Below are 20,627 nucleotides of genomic sequence, written 5' to 3'. Positions count from 1 at the left end.
TTGCCAAAGTAAGAGGAAGCATGATTGGCCTCAAATGCCCAAGTGTGGACTGTCACAACGCTTTTTGCCCCTTTATCTGTGTGTGATATGTGGGAAACCCCACAGTCTCTGACGTACAAGGTTATGGACCTTTGTCCCTAGGTGGTAAACTCAGGCAACTTGCGTTCCATCCCAGCCTTCTGCCCCTTTTCTCATCATTTTTATCATGAAAATAGCCACATCAGAGCATTCTTTATTATAAGGCTTTAAAAAGCTAAGGGGGCATGAGTGCTCTTCCCTGGTCTGAGATGTGTTTCTCAAGATTGGAAATACACTGGTGATAATTAGGAAGGAATCAATTATGGTCTACCCTGAACTAGACTTGTTCAGGCCTGTCAGTTGATGGAGCTGATTGCTGCACTTACATGTGAGCTTGGCCTGCTGTTGCCCTTGAGCCCAGGCAGCCATCCCCAGGAGATTGCCCTGCAGGAGCAGAGAAGTCTTTTTAATCAGCTTTTAAAAAAATTGATTGGTCTTCCCATGGTAGAAACACTATTGATCCTAGGAATCAAGACCCTGTACTTAATATGCCAGCTAATTGGTACCTGCCTGGTAAAAGCCCAGAAAGACATTAGGTTGCCTCTGGGGTGGACTCAGGCAGCTAACTGTCCTTGAGCTTCTGTGTGCTGCGGACTCTGCCATAAACCTAAATATATCTCATTTCCCCTTCATATTAGGCATCTGCAAAAAGAGCCAGGAAGTAAATATGTCAGGCTTTGCAGGTGCTACTGTTTCTATGGCAACTACCCAGCTCTGCCACTGCAGCACAAAGCAGCCACAGACAGTATCTAAACAAATGAGTGTGGTTGTGTTCTAATAAAAGTTTACTTATGGGCATGGATGTTTGAATTTTATAGAGTTTTTATAGGCTGTATCAAAGCACGTGGTAGGCTGGATTTGGCTCATGGGTATCAGTTTGCCAATCTCTGCTTTATATTTCTCCGAGGTAGGTTTGTTTGTTTTTAACTATTGCCATCTTTAGATAGATAAGTTTATTGCTGCTACCCAGATCACATCTAACTTCTCAGAAGGTTCATTTTATTTGTGACTTCACAATTTGTTGTATTTTTTTGGAGGGGGGGCAGGGGGAGACTGCCTGTTTATTTTTATTTACTTTTTTTAAATTTTATTTTATTGTTTAAGGTATTACAGATAGTAGTGCATATGTCTCCTTTATTTTTTCCCCATTGACCTCCGCACTTGCCCTCCCCCCTCCTCCCCCCAGTGTCTTGTGTCCATTGGTTATGCTTATATGCATGCATACAAGTCCTTCGGTTGATCTCTTAGCCCCCCAACCCTCCCCTGCCTTCCCGCTGTAGTTTGACAGTCTGTTGGATGCTTCTTTGCCTCTATCTCTATTTTTGTTCAACAGTTTATAATGTTCTTTATATTCCACAAATGAGTGAGATCATGTGGTATTTATCTTTCACTGGCTTATTTCACTTAGCCCGAGGTAGGTATTTTATCACTCACATTTCAAAGTGAGCACAATCAGAGAGGTCACTTGCCCACTAGTTAACAATGAACTGGAAACCCAGGTTGATAACCAGGATGCACATGTGGATCTGCCTCAGTGTAAGCGCTCTCTGCCACACTTGGCTACCTTCCTCCAACTCAAATGGCTGCACACACCTCATCTGCTGAGATGGGTGTATAATTAAAATTTATCTTATTAGCCTGTTGAAGATAGTGGGAAAAGCTCTGCATTGTGTTCTATAAATCTCCATTTAAACATGTGCTCTGTTGTTTAGCAGCTGGGTAGATTCTGAACTTCTGGGATTAATAATGACAGTTGTACAAGGTTACCTTAAGGATTAACACTGGTACTTTACAGTCATGAGTTCAGCAGGATTTCTGGTACATAGTAGGCACTCAGTTATCTGTTGTGTTTTATGCTTGCCATTCAAGCTCAGAAACCAGTGATGTTGGCCTACTATTCTTTTATTAAAGCTACATTGCTTAGTAACTTGATAAAACAGTTCTAATTTCTAATCAGTAAGTATTGGTAAAGCTCAGGAAGAAGGCTGGCATCTTTTTGTTGATTATATATTCTTCTCCATGCCAGAAGAAAAGTTTGCCATTGGTAGGCGTCTTAGCTGGGCTGCCATAACAAAATACCATAGGCTGGGTGGCTTGAACAAAAGGCATTTCTTTCTCACAGTATTGGAGACTGGAAGTCTGAGATCAGGGTACCAGCCTGGTCCGATTCTGGTGATGAGCCCCGTCCTGACTTGCATATGGCCACCTTCTTACTTTGTCCTCACATGTGGGGGTGGGGGGAGATTTTCCTCTTCTTAATAAAGGCCCAGTCCTATTGGATCAGGGACCCATCCTAATGCCCTTATTTAACCTTAATTACATTTTAAAGACCCTATCTCCAGATACGGTCACCTTGGGGTTAGGTCTTCAGCATATGAATTCTGGAGGGGCACATGCTTAGGAGGAGAGAGAGAGAGAGAGAGAGAGAGAGAGAGAGAGAGAGAGAGAGAGAGAGAAACGTTGATGTGAAAGAGAAACATCGATAGGCTGGCTCCCCAACCAGGGATCAAACCCATAACCCAGGTATGTGCCCTGACCGGGAATTGAACCAACAACCTTTCGGTGCACAGGACAATGTCCCAACCAACTGAGTCACTCTGACTCCGGCTGGGCCTGTTGATTTTCTTTATTGGATGTCAGATATTGTGAATTTTACATTGTTGAGTGCTTAATAGTTTTGTATTTCTATAAAATGTATTGAGTGTTCTGGGATGCACTTAAGTTATTTGGAAACAACTTAGTCCTCCCAGATCTGGCTTTTAAGACTTGTTAGGTGGAACTGGTGTAGTGTACAGTATGGGGTAAATTATTTCCTGTTGCTAGGAATGCCTCTTCAGTACTCTACCCAAAGTTCATGAATCATGAGGTCTTCCAATCTGCCTGGTGAGAATAGGTAGTGTTCCTGGCCCTATGTGAACACCAAGGCAGTGTTAACCTCTAATCTCTTCATAGGTTATTTCCCCCAGTCTTGGGTATTTTCTCATAAGCATGTGTGATCAATATTAAGCTGGTTACTCAAGGGTAAGCCTCAGCACTCTCCTAAACGCTCTTTCTAGAGAGAGCTTTTCTACTCATTGGGGCTCTCCTGTGAACGCTCACTACCTTGGTTTCTGCACTCTCAGCCCCATCTCTTTAACTCGTGGTTTTGCCAGGTTCTTCCTCCCTGCACCACAGTCTAGAAACTTGCTCAAGGCAGAAGGCTGGGACACTGTAGGGTTCCTGATTATTTTGTTCTGTCTCGGGGAATCACTATTCCTCATTGCCTGGCGCCCCAAGTATTCAGATCTGTTGTGTTAAGTATTGATTGTTTCCTTTCCCCCCTCCCATCCCCAGCCCCTCGGTGTGTATTTCATGTAGGAAGATCCAGTTCCTCTTACTCTATTTTGACCAGAATCAGAAACCCCTAATAGGTTTTAAAATGAAAGCCACACTTTACATATCTTTCAAATATAGACTAATGTAAAATTAATAAAATAATTAAGATTAATATGAAAATTACATTCAAACAAATGATTACAAACAAAAATTCAAAATAAAGTTATTTCTTCTGGGAGTCAGTCTGAAGAAAGACTAAGGTATTGCAATGAATTCTAGATACTGAATAATTTTCTATAAACTATATTATCTGGTTCCTGTATACATTTTAGTTGATGATGAAATATTTTTGTTACATGCAGTTTTGATTTTTAAACCTGAAGAGGAGAGCTGAACTATTGTTGAGTCCTTTAGCTTTTTGAGGGATAGGATATTTTGTTACATATAAAGCACAGGTTTAGAGTCAAATGGGCTTCATGTTGAACCCCAGCTATGTTGCCTTGGGCAAGTTAATAAGCTTTCTGAGTTTGTCTTCCTTCCTGTGTAAAATGACCATATTGTTATGAATATTAAATGAGAATGTATAAAGCACCTGTCCGGTGCCTGGCACACAGTAGGTGCTTAAGAAGCAGTCTCTTTTCCCTACCCGCTGTCTAATATATATAAATGAATCTCTTTTAGTAGGACTCTTTCCAAAATACCTCAGATATTTCAGTTGCCTACAAAATCCACCCTAAAATGTCACTCATCAAAATAATAGGGGCAAACAGTTATCAAGGGAAAGAAGAGAACGGCTTTGGGAATAGTGACTCATGTTGCCTTGCCTTTGATACCCAGGCATTAAACCATTTCTTCTCACCAAACAGTGTTTCAGTGCAGAGAGCGCATTCCAAAGGGGAAAGTGATATTAACAGGGGATGGGAGGAAGAGAGGGAGCCTGAATAAAATGTATGCAAGCTGGGGACGTGGAGGCTGGAAAGCTGTGTTGAAATCAAATTGTGGAAGATAGCATTTACAGACTGAATTGTGACACCCTCCCCCCCCCCAAAAAAAAGTTTGTATGTTGAAGCTCTAATGCCCAGTATGTCAGGATGTGACTATTCTTGAAGGCGGGGCCTTTGAAGGGGTGATTAAGTTAAAATGAGGCTGTTAGTGTGGGCCCTAATCTTATCTGACTGGTACCATTTTAAGAAGAAGAATTTTGGAGATACCCGGGAAATACCAGGGGCGTGCATTCACAGCGGGAAGACCATGTGAGGACATAGCCAGAAGGCAGCCACCTGTAAGCCAATGAGAGGCCTCGGAAGACACTGAACCTGCAACACCCTGTGCCTCCAGAGAAGTGCGAGGAAATCAATGCCTGTTGTCCGTGCCTGCCTGTCTGTGGTACTTTGTCATGGCAGCCCTAGCAAACTCTTCCCATAGACCAGTGATGGCGAACCTATGACACGCGTGTCAGCACTGACACGCGTAGCCATTTCTGATGACACGCGGCCGCTGAGGCGGCCGCATGCCGAGGATGAAACATTTGCGAAATCCTCAAAGTGACACACTACCCGAGTTATGCTCAGTTTTTTGGCGAAGTTTGACACACCAAGCTCAAAAGGTTGCCCATCACTGCCATAGACCTTCAAATCTCAGTGGGGAAAATGTCCTTGATTTGGTGAGTCCAACTCACTGGGAATGACCTTTCTAGAAGTTCATTCATTTTAACCAGATCCCTTTACAGCCAGATCCCTGCACATCCCTGTGGCTGTGCAGTTGAGCTCTGATGCTCAGTGGTGTGGTTTAGAGAGGGCAGGGACACGTGGCTTGGTTGAAAGGATGAAGGGTGGGGTTTGAGATACATCATTACAGCTATGACCCTCTAGCGATCTGTGGGCAGGGAAAGGAAGACTGTGGTGCTTTGTCACCTTTTTACCTCATCTGGAGCTTGTTTCTGTTCCACTTAGGTTGAGTGAACAAGTGATTTGTCTAACGTGATCTGATTCAATTCATATGCTTCCCAGTAGCCCTCCCCATATATCAAACTACAGTGCTTTAACGCTAGTCAAGCAACAACCCTATTTTTCTTCTTAGAAATAAGAGAAGCTCCTTCCAGCTCACCCATTTGTAGTAGATTTAGTCTTGTGTGTGCAAGACCTTTTCTCTCCGCTCTGCAACTGTCAATCTAACTGGTGACTGGATAGGTTCTCGAGGCTTCGTGTTCTCACCCAGGCCAGCTGTGATGTGATCGATGCCCTGTGGCATCGTTGCTGCAGAGCGCAACCAAGTGGACTAATTTGGGCCAGTCTGATGTTTCTAGACCGACATGTTCTAAAACCACATGCTCAGTTGGCTCAAATCGATGCTTGTATTTGATGCTTTCCACAGAAATGCCAAAAACAGAAGAGATGTTTTAAAACAGTTCATAAAATTGGCAACTATGCTACCAGAGCGTAGTTGTTTTGTCCTGAGCGGTTTGCAGAGTTTAGGCCGATTCTGTGGCAGAGTCGGCGATGGTGAAAGGTCTCAGAGATGCTTCTCCCGAGGCAGCCGTGGAGGCCGAAAGAGCTCAGGGTGGCAGGTGCATGAGTGGGCGCTCCGCAGCCCTGGGAATCCCACTGGAATTCCCCGGTTACTCAGTGTCTCATGCAACATCACTTCTCCACTTGCCTCAGTCCACCAGCTCTCAGATTTTACAGGGGAAACAGAAGGCTTCGAAAAGGAACTTTCTTATCCTCCCAGCACAGAAATATAAACTGCTTTGGTCATTAGCTTTTCTGTCTTTCTCTCTCCCCGCAATGGAAGAGCTTTCCTTTCTAACTCAGGCCCTTGCCCTCTGTTTCAGAGCTACCTTCTCACGTCATTTCAGGTCCTTTAGGACAGTGGTTGGCAAACTCATTAGTCAACAGAGCCAAATATCAACAGTACAACGATTGAAATTTTTTTTGAGAGCCGAAAACCGACTTCTGCACATGGACCTTGAAGTTTCAATCGCATTGTACATGCGCGCCCACACATGGTATTTTGTGGAAGAGCCACACTCAAGGGGCCAAAGAGCCGCATGTGGCTTGCGAGCCACAGTTTGCCAACCACTGCTTTAGGACATCGGTTATCTCTTCTTGCTCATAGTCTCAATCCCTCCCCTTTTTTGAAAGCACCCAGGGCCTTCCTATTAAAAACGAGCAAATACACAGTGCCCTTATTTTGATTTTTTTTACGCTCTGTACTCCTAGTCTCTTGTCTTCCTCCTCCTTCATAGCTGAGCTTCTTGAAAAAGCTGTTCATCAGTTAAGAAGTACAAATTGATAGTTACAAGATAGTCACGGGGGTGTAGAGTACAGCATAGGGACTATTGTCAATAATATTGCAATAACTGTATGGTGCCAGGTGGATACTGGAAATATCGAGGGAACACTTTATAAAGAATATGATTGTCTAACCACTATACTGTACACCTGAAATCAATACAAAATGATATTGGGAGTAAACTGTAATTGAAAAGAATTTCTTCAAAAGGAAAGTCTCTTCATCCTTCCTGCCTCTTTACCGCCCACCGTGCTTTCAGACCCATCACTGAGTCAGCTGACCATCAGATATTCTAGTTGTCATCTTATTTTACCTTTCAGCAGTTCTTGATGTTCTGCCTTCTGGAAACACCACCTTCCCATGGCTTCCATGACATGACTCTCTTCTTACTTGCTTTCCACCCTCATGTGCTTCACCTGGCTGTTGCATGGTGGAGGCATCCTCAGTGCTCATGGGTTCCATCCTCTGGACTCTATGAGGCGACCTTATCCTCCACGGAGTCAGGTGGCGGCGGCTTCTGAACGGAGATATCCTGCCCAGGCCTCCTCTGAGCTCTGGACCAGCGTGCCCCACAATTTCCACACTGTCTCTTCCTCATGAAATCCAAGGGCATTAAGGTTGAGGTTTATGGGTCTGACAGCAGAAATCTTGGTGTCATTCTGGTCATTGTCCCCTTCCTCAGCTACCATATCCAGTCTATCAGTAAATCCCATTGGATTTTACCTCTTAAATTTATCTTAAATCCCCCCACTTTCTCCAAACTCTACTTCTGCCCTCCTGGTCCAAATACCATCCTCTCTTGCCTGGACAATTGCAACAGGTCAGCCTGAATCTGTTCTGGCTCCCCCTATCTGTTCTCACACCGCCAGATTGATGTTTTTAACGTTCACAGCAGATTGGATCAGCCCCATGCTTAAACCCTTTGCGTTGTTCTTAGGATAAGGATGAAGAATCTTAACGTGGCTTCTGTGGGGTCTGACCCTTTCCTGACCCTCCAGCCTTGCTCTGTAGCCATGTTGGTTTCCTTTCACCTCAGGCGTCCAGACAAAAATTTTTACTGTGTGTGCTCATCTGTTCTCCTTACTCTCTTCCCCTTCAGATCTCAGCACAATGTCACGTTCAGGGGCATGGTCCCTGAACAGTCCCTCGACCTCTGCTTCTCCCATGACTGAGTCAAACTTCCCTATCCCAGACACTGTGAGTCCTCGGGGACTCCCTTTCACTTTTCATTCATTTGTCTCAGGTTCTTCATTTTTGTTGGGAAGGCTTTTTGATTTCCGTCTGCTGCCTCACTAGTCCATAAGCTCCATGAAGTGAGGACCATGATTGGTTTTTCTCACCATTCCGCAGAGCCTAGCATAGGGACACAGTACTATTTTGTTGAATTAATAAATGAGTTTGAAGAACAGGGTTTAAGTTCCAACTTTGGGCGTCTGTTCTCTGAATCTGTTTTATCAAAGGAAGATAACATTTGTCACCTCATTCATCTTTTAGGATTCTTAGGAGGAAAAGAATATATCTTGCAAATGATAATTGCTGTTTTGAATGATTATTCTCTTTTAAGGTTGAGGATTATGGGTCTGACAGGAGAGATGATTCTAAATCAACTAATGCCACTATTTTTTTCTCTTATAGGATAGTGATGTAGGCTGGGGAATAAAGAAATGAAAGTTTCATTATAAAATCTTATTTATTTGAAAAGGTGGTGGGGAGTTTAATGTGAATAGGTGGGAACTTAAAATTTTTAGTTATTTTCCTTATGAGAATTCTTAGTGATTATTTAAGGTAGTTTGGATAATACAAAAGGCGGTTAAGAGGCAGACAACAAGACTCACCCATCTTTTAACCTCCAAAACACATTTTCCCACATGCACAAGTATTTATCAAGAACATAATTTTTAATTCCTGCATGGTAATGTTATATAGACGTGGACCATTTTACTTATTTATTTAGGTTATTGTAAAATTTTTGACTGTTGTAAAAATGCTATTAGCACTCATTGTACATAAATCTTTTTGTGCATAATTTCCCAAAGTTGAATTACTGGGTGACAGAGCATGTGTAAGAATACTTTTTAGCCTCTAGATAATTATTCCCTAATTAGTCTCCAGAAACATTGTACCAATTCATACATCCACCAACAGAGTAAGTCTCCCTGCACCCTGGGGTGTTATAAACTACAAGCACCATGCACACACAGGCATATCTAGATACAAGTTTAATGGGTGGAAATGGTATATGGTTATTGAAATTTGCATTTGTAGTGAAAATTACTCCTGAATTTGAAAATTTTCTCCTTAGCCATTGTCATTTTTTCTTCGTCAATTACCTGTTGTTCTTGGCAAAGTTTTGTAATGTTCTCATATCTTATATAATAATAAAAGCGTAATATGCTAATTAGACTGCATGTCCTTCCGGACGAAGCCGGGGCTGCGAGGGAAGCCCAGGTCCCGGGTGCCTGCTGGCGGCCAGAGGGAAGCCCGGGTCCGAGGTGCCAGAGGGAAGGCGATGCCACCAGCTGGAGGAAGGAAGGCCTATTCTTGCATGAATATCGTGCATTGGGCCTCTAGTTTACTTATAAAACCATCTTCACATTAAGCACATTAACCTTGTTTTTGTCATATATGTAAATATGAGCCTCCATAGAACCCTTTTCAAATGGCCACAAATTCAAGGCGAGTTTAAAGAAAAGCATGTGTGAAATGGGATAATATGGTTAAAGTACTTTATTAATAAGGGCAGCTGGTCTCTCTTGCTATGTCGCTCTCTCCCTCTGCTCTCAGTCTCTCGGAAATTTTGCCACTCAAACTGCATGCCAAGGCGAGTACGTGTGAAAAGAGTCTGGGCTTTGAAGTTGGACAGGCCTCTTTCAGTCCTGGCTCTGCCGCTGCAGAGCTGAGAGACCGGGGACAAGTTATTGAACCTCTCCACGTCTCAGGTTTCTCTCCTGGGTAACAGGAATCCTTCTGGCCTCGTTCTTAGAGGTAAATAGCTTCTGGATAGCGCCTGGTGCCCAGGCGGTATTCTATAGATAGCCATCCCCTTTCCGATCCGTTCATACACACACACACGTGTTTTGTTTCACTAAGGAGCGTGCCTATTTCACTCAGCTTGCAGCCAGGCATGCAGTCATACATTAATATTTGCTGACTCGCTGTGACCAAAGTACAAGTGAGAGTAGAAGAGTTTTTAGTTTACTGAGTCTAGGAGAGATCTTAATTTTGAAGCTTAGGGATAATGTTAGCAAATTCGGATCTGTCCTGTGAAAGCGGTGGATGATGTCAGATACGGAATTCTGGAGAAAAGAGGGACAGCCTCCAGTACACAAAAATTTTATTTTAAACAGTTCCAAGTTAAAGACTCAAAATACACTCGTTCATTGAGAGTTTGTGTCTCAATCTGTTCTTTTTTCCTTTTGTAGGTGTGGCTGGATCTCTTAAAACCTATTGTCAAGCAGATTAGAAGTAAGTATACACTGTAAGTGTAACAGTTTTGTTAAACATCGAGCCAGACAGTTTCCTCGTCTAGACGTCGGCTGTCCTGTGGCGTCAAGCACTTAGTGATACAGATTTTTATTTTACCCCATAATTGCTTTTCATCATCCACTAACCCATGTACTATTAAAATGTGTTCTGCAATTTTAATATATAACAGTTTGGTAATCAAAATTTTGCTTGGAAAATCAAATATGGTTTTGATTAACAACTAAACCATGCTACTAAGCCATAATAGATTTGCCTTGCCTGAACCCGGGTTTCTTATTGTCACTTTTGCAGGGGGGGTAGGGGGGGGGAGGGAAGTGGAGCCGTTTATTCATAAATTGGTGTAAGGTTTTCTGTCTGCCTCTTCAAAGCCTGTGAAATCAGGATGCAAGCTTGTGTGTTTCTGAATTTCTGAATGGTAAACAGCGCTGGAGGGAGCCTGGCTTGCATTTAGACCCTGTGCTGGAGAAAAGATTAAAGAGGGTCTAGGAGAGGAGGACGGGAAGAGAACACTTGGTTTTTCTCTCCCTTCCCATCATGCATCAGCACTGGACCTGCCTCCCCTCTCACTGTTCCAAGGTCAAGTTCAGAGCTAAGCTCCGTTCTCCAAGTCACTCCAAATAGTTCCTCACTGCAGCCAGAGACTGGGCAGAGTCTGGGGATGGTAACAAAACTCCATTTCTTTAGCTGAGCCCACAGCACACAATACCTTGTGGGATTGCTTTTCTGTCTCATTAAGAAACCCCACTGGGCCACTTACAGCCGTTTATGTGGATGTAATAAATGGACACCCAGTGCCTGTATAGCCCTTATGCCATTGAAATTGATGTTGAGCTGTCATTTAAATTAAGCAATTATTGATGCTGAAAAGGAAACCGCCATTGTTTGTTTAATGTTTATGGGGGGTTGGCCAGTGATCCAATGGGAGACACATTACAGAGAGAAGCCCCAGGCCTGGTGGGTGGAGGTCGCACAGAGTCTAGAATGATGACCTTTGTCCCGGCAAAGACGAGTGGCGGAACTGCTAATGGTGGAAGGGAATCTCTTAGCACATTAGCAGATGTGAGGACAGGGGCCAGCACTGGGCGCCTGCTCACCTCCGTGGGCTGTGACTAGCCGTGTGTGAAGAGCAGTCCTTTTCACTTAGTGCCAGCATCTGCTTCACGTCAGGTTCTCTAAGGGTCTGAGCACCCGCCTTTCATCCCCTTGTCTGTGAAAGTAACTGAGAGGAAATAGCGTGGCCTCCCCATCTTCCCCATTTTTCATTGTTATTTTGTGACCCAGAATTGACATGCCAGGGTTTTTGTTAATTTTTGGTGATTAAGGAAAATCCCAGTTTCTCTTGGCTTCGGTATTTCTGTGCCTTGTTTTCTTCCTCCTAATTTTTTGTATGTTGGTGACATCTTCGCCTTATGATGTGTTATTTTTGTTTCTTTCCTAAATTTGAATGTGTTAACATAGAAATTATGATACAACATCTGTCTTTGTGATAGCGCAAGGTAGAGCAAACATACGAGTACTGTTAAAATTGGGATTTCACTGTAGTATCTTATATTTCATAGAACATAAACTCATTGCTATCATTCCAAACGGCAGAACCTATAAGATTGCCCTTGCATTGTAGCTTGTACATCAAACAGTCTCAGATTACAAATTATTATTTTATTTTATAATCTATTTGTTCTGTTTTAATTCTAAAAACAGAATGTATTCATCTCCTTCATCATCTCTCCCTGACCACCCCTTCCAGATCTGCTTCCTGATTTTGTCTGAACTCATCGATGTAGTTTATAAGGCACTTAACAGGCTTGGGCTGACGGTGGCGGGGCAGGGCCTGGTCTTGTTGAGGTTTCTCTCCACACCTCAGGAGAGCATCTGGCATATAGGTGCTATATACATATTTGATGAACACATTAACAGCTGTACCTTGTAGATAGTTAAAAACAATAAATTACATGACTAATTTACATTTTCATTATCTCCTTTTAAAATGATCTAAAACTTGTACTTGGACGGAACCAGCTAATTAGGCACAATTTTTAAAAGAGAAAAATGCCTTTCAAACATGGGTACAATTGAAGTCTCCAGAGAAAAAGTCTAATACCTCCATGTGATGATACCTTTGTCACAGTTTAAAAACAACAACACAAGTCCAGCCGGTGTGGCTCAGTGCTTGAGCATTGACCCAGAAACCAAGAGGTCACTGGTTCGATTCCCGGTCAGGACACATGCCGGAGTTGCCAACTCAATCCCCAGTAGGGGTGTGCAGGAGGCAGCCAGTCAATGATGTTTCTCTCTCATCGATGTGTCTCTCCCCTCCCCTCCCCTCCCGTCCCCTCCCCTCCCCTCCCCTCCCCTCCCCTCCCCTCTCCTCTCCTCTCCTCTCCTCTCCTCTCCTCTCCTCTCCTCTCCTCTCCTCTCCTCTCCTCTCCTCTCCTCTCCCTCTCTCTCTAAAAATCAATTTAAACAAAAACGTTAAAAAAAATAACAAAAAACACACAAAACAGGTATTTGTTTCCCCACAGTGTGAAAGTGTGATTTAGTTGTTCAGTGGCTGGGGTGTACTCTTGGCTACTTGGAATGAGTCTCATTATTTGGTATACTAGCGTTCCCGTTGCAGGAAATATCCTGCAATAGGGTTTCCTGCTGCACTCTACCCCACCCTGCCTGCTCTCCTCCTTTGTCCCCCGCCCCGTGATCTCCGCCAGCCCCCCTGCTTTTCTAACTTCGCCAGCCTGCTCTCCTTCCTTCTTCCCTGGCCCCGCCTCCGCTCCTCCCTTCTCCCCCGGCCCCGCCTCCGCTCCTCCCTTCTCCCCCGCCCCGCCTCCGCTCCTCCCTTCTCCCCCGCCCCGCCTCCGCTCCTCCCTTCTCCCCCGCCCCGCCTTCTCCGCCAGCTCGCTCTCCTTCCTTCTCCCCCGGCCCCGCCTCCGCTCCTCCCTTCTCCCCCGCCCCGCCTTCTCCGCCAGCTCGCTCTCCTTCCTTCTTCCCCGACCCCGCCTCCGCTCCTCCCTTCTCCCCCGGCCCCGCCTCTGCTCCTCCCTTCTCCCCCGGCCCCGCCTCCGCTCCTCCCTTCTCCCCTGGCCCCGCCTCCGCTCCTCCCTTCTCCCCCGGCCCCGCCTCCGCTCCTCCCTTCTCCCCCGGCCCCGCCTCCGCTCCTCCCTTCTCTCCCGGCCCCGCCCCTTCTCCCCCGGCCTCGCCTGCTCAACTTCCTTCTCCCCCGGCCCCGCCTCCGCTCCTCCCTTCTCCTCCCCCCGGCTTGCTTGCTTCTCTGCAGCTTTGTTCCCTTCTGCAGCTCTTGGCTTCTTTCTACGCTGTCTCGATATGCAAATTAGCCGCCATCTTTGTTGGGATAATTTGCATATTTGTCCTGATTGGCTGGTGGGCGTGGCTTGGCTAGTGGGTGTGGCTTTGGTGTAGCGAAGGTGCGGTCAATTTGCATATTTGTCTATTATTAGTTTAGATAATAGACCTCAGAAAATCTTTTCCTTAAATGCATTTGAAACAGAAATCAATAACTGCTTTTTTTTCCCCCCTCCTTCTTTAGGGCCAAAGCATGTTGTTGTTAGGTTTGTGGTGAAATTCTTTCCACCTGACCACACGCAACTCCAAGAAGAACTCACAAGGTTAGTGGTTTGGCTGTTTATTACAATGGGGTGCCGAGGAGGAGCGCAAGTTCATGCTCTAAGTCCGTTTGATTAACATTTTCTCAAAGTCTACTTAACCAGCCTTCACCAGCATCCACTCTGTGCTTAACAGTTTACCCCCCAACCCCCCACCCTCCCCGCTTTTTAGTTATGCTTACAAACATGGGGGCAGGTAAGTACCACGTTTTCCCTAAAGCCTGGTTTCTACACTTGATCTTAGCCAAAAGGCCGAGAAGTGATGAAGTGGATCAGACTTAACCCTGTTACTGCCATATTTTCCCTCTTTATCTTATCACAAGATGGTTTGGGAAAGTGAATCCCTCCTGGGAAACCAAGATGTTACCTCAGGGTTTCTCTTCATTGCTGTCCTGGGTGGGAGGACAGGAACTGTGGTCGGTTTCTTTGGCAGCTTGGCCGATGGGAGAAGCGTGAGCCTGGTCGGCTTCGGCGTCAGTCCTGCCTTTGATAGCTGCGGGACTGGCCGGTCACTTGGTCCCTCTGCGCCCGTCTCAGTTCCTCTGTGTCAGTGTGACTAAGGCTGGCCTGGCTATGGTTGTTGTGAGGATGAGCATTATTACACATCAAATGGCTGGAACCCAGGAGGGACGCCATGGATGGTAACCATTATCATCACCGTCACCGTCATTGTCATCATCATCACTACTACCACTGACTTTATAATTTGTGGCAAACACGTGGGTTTCTAAAGGAGGTCAGAGCCCAGTGGGAACACGTGAAGATAAAATGCTTCCCTTTTCAGTATACTCCCTTGGAGTACACTAGTCTGACCAGCCAAATTCTTGCCATGCTGCCTTTTAAGACGTAGCTCTTTCAGACCAAGGCTATGGCACCTTTCTCAGCCTCTCATTCCTGATACAGAGCACAATATCTTGGGTGGCTGACCATCATTTATGAAAGGGATGAAGATATTCAGTCAAAAGGATTTGTGAAGTGTGTACACTGTGTACAAGCATTGTTCTAGGCACTGGGGATGTAGTGATGAAAAAACAAGTCTGCCTCTCATGGGAACAGACAGAACTATTAAATAAACAACAACAAAATCAGATAATGGTAGGGCTCTTTATTTAGGTCATTGAAGTAGGATGATGGCATAGAAGGTGACTGGGTGACGATTTCAGATTGGTTAGTCTGGGGTGCCTCTCTGAGGAAATAACGAGGATCTGTCAGTTATTTTCGGAGGGAGACCTTTCCAAGTAGGCAGTGCCCAAGGCTGGAACAAGTGACAGGTGTCAATCAAAAACGTGCTCCGCATGGCAGGAACAGTGAGAGCGAAGTGCAGTGAGGTGGGACAGAGGCCCGAATGTACTTATTGTTGAAAGACTAGTTGCCACGTGGATGTTGTGGGGAGGATGACAGCAGGGAATCCAGTGAGGAAGCGATTGCCATCACCCAGGCTGAGATGATGGTGGCAGAGGAGGCAGTAGGAGTGGAAATGGGGATGTGTGGCTGCATTTGCAGTCCTTGCTGGAGGTGGGGTCCATCCATCTGGGTAGTGTGTTGGGGATGGAGACTGAGGGAAGTAGAGGAAATGCTTAGATTTGACTGAAGCAACTGGCTGGGTGTTGGTGATGAGTAAATGGAATGGGTGGAGGGAAATAGAGGATTGGGAGCGAAGAGAGTTAGGAGCTTGCTTCTGCAAGGTTGTGTTTGAGACACCTACTCGACATCACATGGATGCGGCAGGAAGGGCATTGGGTACATGGATTCCAGTGAGAGGTGAAGGCGTTGTGTTTCTCAACGAGTCACCACTGCTTATTTGCCTCCACTTACAATCCTCCAATCGATGAAGCGGTTAGAGGTGGCTGGGAACTGCAGAAGCCATCGGCCTCTGGGAACCGTGCAGTTTGCCAGGACGCTGAAGTAGAGGGGCAGCTGGAGCTACTACACCCAGCTGCACAAGACAGAGGGGCCGATGACACGTCTTCATGTGGTGTCATTATTGGGGCTACTGTGTCTCCGTTTCTGGGGCCAGCCTTCCTGTCGTGGGAACATGCATTGCTCCACGCTCAGAATATTGAAATAAGTCTACGGGCGCGGCCAGCTGTTGGTCAGCAGTGTGCGTTTTCCTCTGGAGTCCCACTGGGGCTCTATCCTGCTGCGGAACTTGGCAGCATAAAGCCATTCTTCCCCACTTTTCCTCCCTCTTCTACTTTGCAATGAGTTTTGCACCTTTTCAATTTTTATGATTCATTGCCTTTAGAGGTTTGGAGTTTTCTTCCATTCTGGTCCTTGTTATAAAATTTCATGCAACTAGTTACCCTCAGGCCAAGTGCGCCCGGTGTCTTGCCAGCTGCTGTGGCCGATCTGGCAGCTCCCCCACGTGACACGGCTCAGCTGGATGCAGTGGGGTTGGGTGTTTGTTGTCTGGCTCCCACTGTTCACTGACATTTTAAAAAATCTTCCCCGAAGAGAGAATTCTTTGGGTCCAAGGGTGAATAAAATTGCTATGAAACTTAGAAGCTCCTCATCACTTTCCACTTTGTCACGAGGTATAACCAGAAGAGGACCTCCCAGATCCAATATGCTGACTCCTGCACTCTCAACTTCCCGTGTAAGCAAAAATGGAGTGATGTAACCATTGAGATTCCAGGGACTTTTCTATAGCAGATGGCGGTGAGGAGGGGCTTAGGAGAAGGTCTGCGTGGTCAGTGCTAATTTAGACAAGGGATGTGTGGAAAAGCGAGACAGAAACGGGCCTGCAGACTGTATAGTTTGGCCGACTCCAAGGGACTCTAGCCCCGTGCTCCCCATTTACATAGATGGAAGATTACATTGCACTTGGCGGTTCAACAGGAAGCTGAGTACCTGTCTATTTCTCGGACTGCACTTGCGGTGAAACTCTGTCCTATGGACAAAAGGGGAAAATCACCGACTCTTAGGCGCAGTTTTAAAAGCTAGGGCAAGCTCGTTGGAAAATAAGTCACCAGGCTTTCTTATTGCAGAGCTCTGAGTCACTTTTCTGATGCTAATGCGTTCAGGCACACTTCTCACTGGGCATCCCATCGTCAATCAAATCTGATTTCTACTCGGCTGCGTTCGGGTAGGTGAGAGACCCTATCGGAACTCGCTGCTATGCAAGGTCTGCTGAAGGGTGTTTCTTAGGCTGGCGGAGAAATTGGACATGACACTGAAGAGGAAGAAGAATCAGACCTCCCAAATGAAATGAATGGAAATGGACATGTGTAAAACCAGGCATCCTGCCCTCGCTGGTTTGGCTCAATGGATAGAGTGTCGGCCTGCGAACTGGAGGTCCCGGGTTTGATTCCAGTCAAGGGCACATGCCCCAGTTGTGGGCTCGATCCCTAGTAGGGGGTGTGCCGGCAGTCGGTGATTCTCTCTCTTCATTGATGTTTCTGTCTCTCTTTCCTTATCCCTTCCTCTCTGAAATCAATAAAAATATATTTAAACAAATAAATAATAAAAATAAAACCAGGCATCCGATGGGTGTGATTTGCAGTCCCAGGAAGCGAAGCCCTTCTTGACTAGTCCTGCCACTGTCATCGCCTTCCTCCTCCCATCCTAAAGCTAGTCCATTTCCTTTTGAGTGCTTTTTAAAAACATATATTTTTATTGATTTCAGAGAGGAAGGGAGAGGGAAAGAGAGAAACATCAATGATGAGAGAGAATCATGGATCTGCTGCCTCCTGCACGCCCCACACTGGGGATCAAGCTCGCAACTTGGGCATGTGCCCTGATCTGAAATCAAACTGTGACCTCCTGGTTCATAGGTCAAAGCTCAACCGCTGAGCCACACCGGCTGGGTCCTTTTGTGTGCTTTGAGCATTTTCCTTGTGTTTGCCGGTTTAATTTTATTTAGTGTCTGCTGAGAACACCTTAGCCTTTAGCTCATGAATTTTGTTGGAATTGCTTCAGATTATAGGACGGAAGGTTGTTGCTGAATCTCTAAAGTTAGCATTGCAGCCAGCGTGCTCGACTTACAGCTGTCATCCGGAAATCAGTACCCAGGAAAGTCTTTCTCGTATTACCAGGGCCTTGGGACAGAAAGAGTCCGCGTACTTGGGGTGACAAGTTCTTCCTGCGGTCTTCAACATGACACTGCCCTCTAACTACGTGCGGGCTCTTTCAGACCCACTGCCACCGCGAGCCCACACGAGACTGTCCCCAAAGGCCCCTGAAGCCCGTCTCACTCTGAATCCCTCCCTGTGAACACAGGACCCCATGTTTGAATTTGAGATGCTAAAATGTCCCGGATGTAATGTTTCTAAAACATAAAGCCCTCCTGCTTATTTTAAAATAGACCATATAGGCGAGAATTAAAGCCTATAGCTCTAAGAAGTGTTGGGTTCAAAAGACCATAACCATTACCTAATGCAGAAAGATGGTCTATACTGCCTCTCATATAAACCTGTATGTTGATGTGTGTTATTTTATATTCTCTGCCCTTCTTCCCTTGGACTTCCCTGAGAGGAGAAGGGAAAAAGTAATCAATGTACAGTGGAAAAGTTACAATATGTAGATAAACAAGACTAAGAAGATAAAAATACTGTATTCCTATTGCCCAGAGATTACTATTAAAACATCAGTGTGACATCCTTTCTGATTTTTTCCCTATGCATATGCATGTACTTTTCATCTTATCTAATACCCTGGCCATACTCAAATTTCCCCATTTGTGCCCCCCCCCCCCCCAATGCCATTCATATCTGCTTATTCTAAATGAAATTCACTGAAGGACCACACATTGCGTCTGGTTATCGTGTCCCTGGACCTCAAGATACCATCTTGGTAGAGAAGCTGGACCAGTTGTACTACAGAATATCTTACCTCTTGTCTTTTTAGCTTATTCCTCTAGCCCAGTGGTCGGCAAACGGCGGTTTGCTGCTCTGTTGACTAATGAGTTTGCCGACCACTGCTCTAGCCTCTGTATTTCCTGAAAACTGGAAGTTAGTTCTAAAGCCTTGACAGATACAAGTTAAACATTTTTGGCTAGAATTCATCATAAGTAATGTTGTGTGCTTCCTACATCATTAATGATACTAAGATGGATCAGTAGAGTGGTGGCATTCTGATCTTTCCATTATGAAGTAAGGTCATGTTACTTTGTCTATGCAAAAGTCCAGTTTCCTAAGTGGTTTTTACACCAACTAACAGTCCTTGTTAGAGTCAATAACTTCTTTAGAGGTGGTAGAATGGGGATCTTCTCATTCTGTTATTCCTGCTGCACCATTAGTTAGCATTCTTCTGTAAGATAAAACTTTGCCTCATCCACTTGGACTCTCTGGACATAGTCCAAGTACCCTTCCTACAGGAGAGGCAGATTACATGACCACTGTTTTGGTCACGGGTTACCAATTTTTGCATAAAGAATTGCTATAATAGTCTCCTCAAGTTGGTGACACATTCTGTTTTTCCTGTTTTCTCTTTTTCTAAGTATCGTCATATGAAATCTTGAATTTTCCATTCACTTTAATCATTCTTGTTGCTACTCAAGCTGTTGCCACTTTGGCCAATGGATGCCCCTTCAATGCAGCACATTTGTTTTGGGACGCTGCCTTGCTTTCTGGCATAGCTAGATATTCCAGACTCACTCAGCACCTTTCCCTACCCCAGCCTGGAACCTACATTTCTCCGTGTCCTTCCAAGGGGTAATTGGGTGGGAGCCAGAACCTGGTTGGGTTGGTAAGAGTTACTTCTGAGATGACACTGTTTCTAGGCAGTGAGCAAAACTACTAAATGTCTTTTCTGAAAAGTTATGAGTTCATACTGATCTTTTCCAACCAATTTCAGCATTGACTGTTCCCCCATAATTTCCTTGTTTTATAAATACCTCTTTTCTCTTTTGCCAAAAAGTGTTTACTTGCTTTATCCTACAACATAAAGAAAAGAATTTCAAAGTAAATTGATTTTTTTTATGCATCTGAGAGCTGAACCTTGTGGAAGTGGCTAAGTGAGTATTGCACCACAAAAAAGACACCCTGGTCTTTCCATTTCCCGTTGCAAAGCTTTTAACTAACCATGATGAACTACTGTTACTGTCTGAGCCATAAAGCCATTTTTAGTATATTGTTCTGTGAAAAAAAGTTAATTGTTTGCTTTACCTTGCAAAAATATATAGGGTGGTAAGTAATTGTGTACCTATATTTAACCGCTGCTTCCCTCCACATAAAATGAAACGTATTACTCACTGCGTGAAAAGGTTGCAGCACGTGTCTCCCAGTCCTTCGGGGAGCTGTGTGTATTCCCGGGGCAGTCAGAGGCCTCAGAAATTAATTTCAGCCTTGCGGACTTTCTTTTCCTTGTTTTTTTGTCCCTTTTTTTTTTGGTTGCTCACGGTGTGGACACGTTGCCAGGGGTGAGCATGACTTAGATGCTGACCTTCCCCGCCCTCCAGAGGCTCATCTCTGTGTTTATAAACCCCGTCTCTCTCTGTTTGCAGGTACCTGTTTGCTCTGCAAGTGAAGCAGGACCTGGCTCAGGGCAGGCTGACGTGTAATGACACCAGCGCTGCCCTCTTGATCTCGCACATTGTACAGTGTAAGTGCTGTCGGTTTCCTTTAGAAATCATGTTGGAAATGACACAATGATCTGATTGGAAAGAAAATCAGATCCACTAACAACAATAACAATGTCTTCATGTTCTTTTGCTGTTAGCCTGAGTGCATATGAGTGGAAAACAATACTTCTAATTTCATTTAATATGCGTATCCCCCAAACATTGACCCAGGAATTCTGTGTTCTATTGTTTATCTACCCTTTTCAAGACCCAGTGCAATTGTTGACATCTCGGTTGTCTCAAAGGAGAAGCTTAGAGGGACAGGGGCCAAATAGACTAAA

At 45.0% G+C, this 20,627-nt stretch overlaps 1 protein-coding gene across 5 annotated transcripts in view; it reads left to right on the top strand.

Moving 5' to 3' along the window:
• The window catches only part of FARP1 (FERM, ARH/RhoGEF and pleckstrin domain protein 1), a gene marked incomplete at its 3' end in the record, with an annotated part of 283,703 nt that overhangs the window by 187,873 nt on the left and 75,203 nt on the right, over positions 1–20,627 (top strand). For all 5 annotated transcript variants that reach the window (XM_079779461.1, XM_079779459.1, XM_079779457.1 and 2 more), the window contains exons 4-6: positions 10,107–10,149; positions 13,712–13,790; positions 20,230–20,327. In XM_079779461.1, the coding sequence (XP_079635587.1) occupies positions 10,107–10,149; positions 13,712–13,790; positions 20,230–20,327 (220 nt within the window). The remainder of the gene's footprint in view (positions 1–10,106; positions 10,150–13,711; positions 13,791–20,229; positions 20,328–20,627) is intronic.

Source organism: Cnephaeus nilssonii, assembly GCF_951640355.1.
Source record: "Cnephaeus nilssonii genome assembly, chromosome: 8".
In the NCBI taxonomy this organism is placed as follows: Eukaryota; Metazoa; Chordata; class Mammalia; order Chiroptera; family Vespertilionidae; genus Cnephaeus; species Cnephaeus nilssonii.
This window is presented reverse-complemented; position numbering and strand designations above follow the sequence as displayed.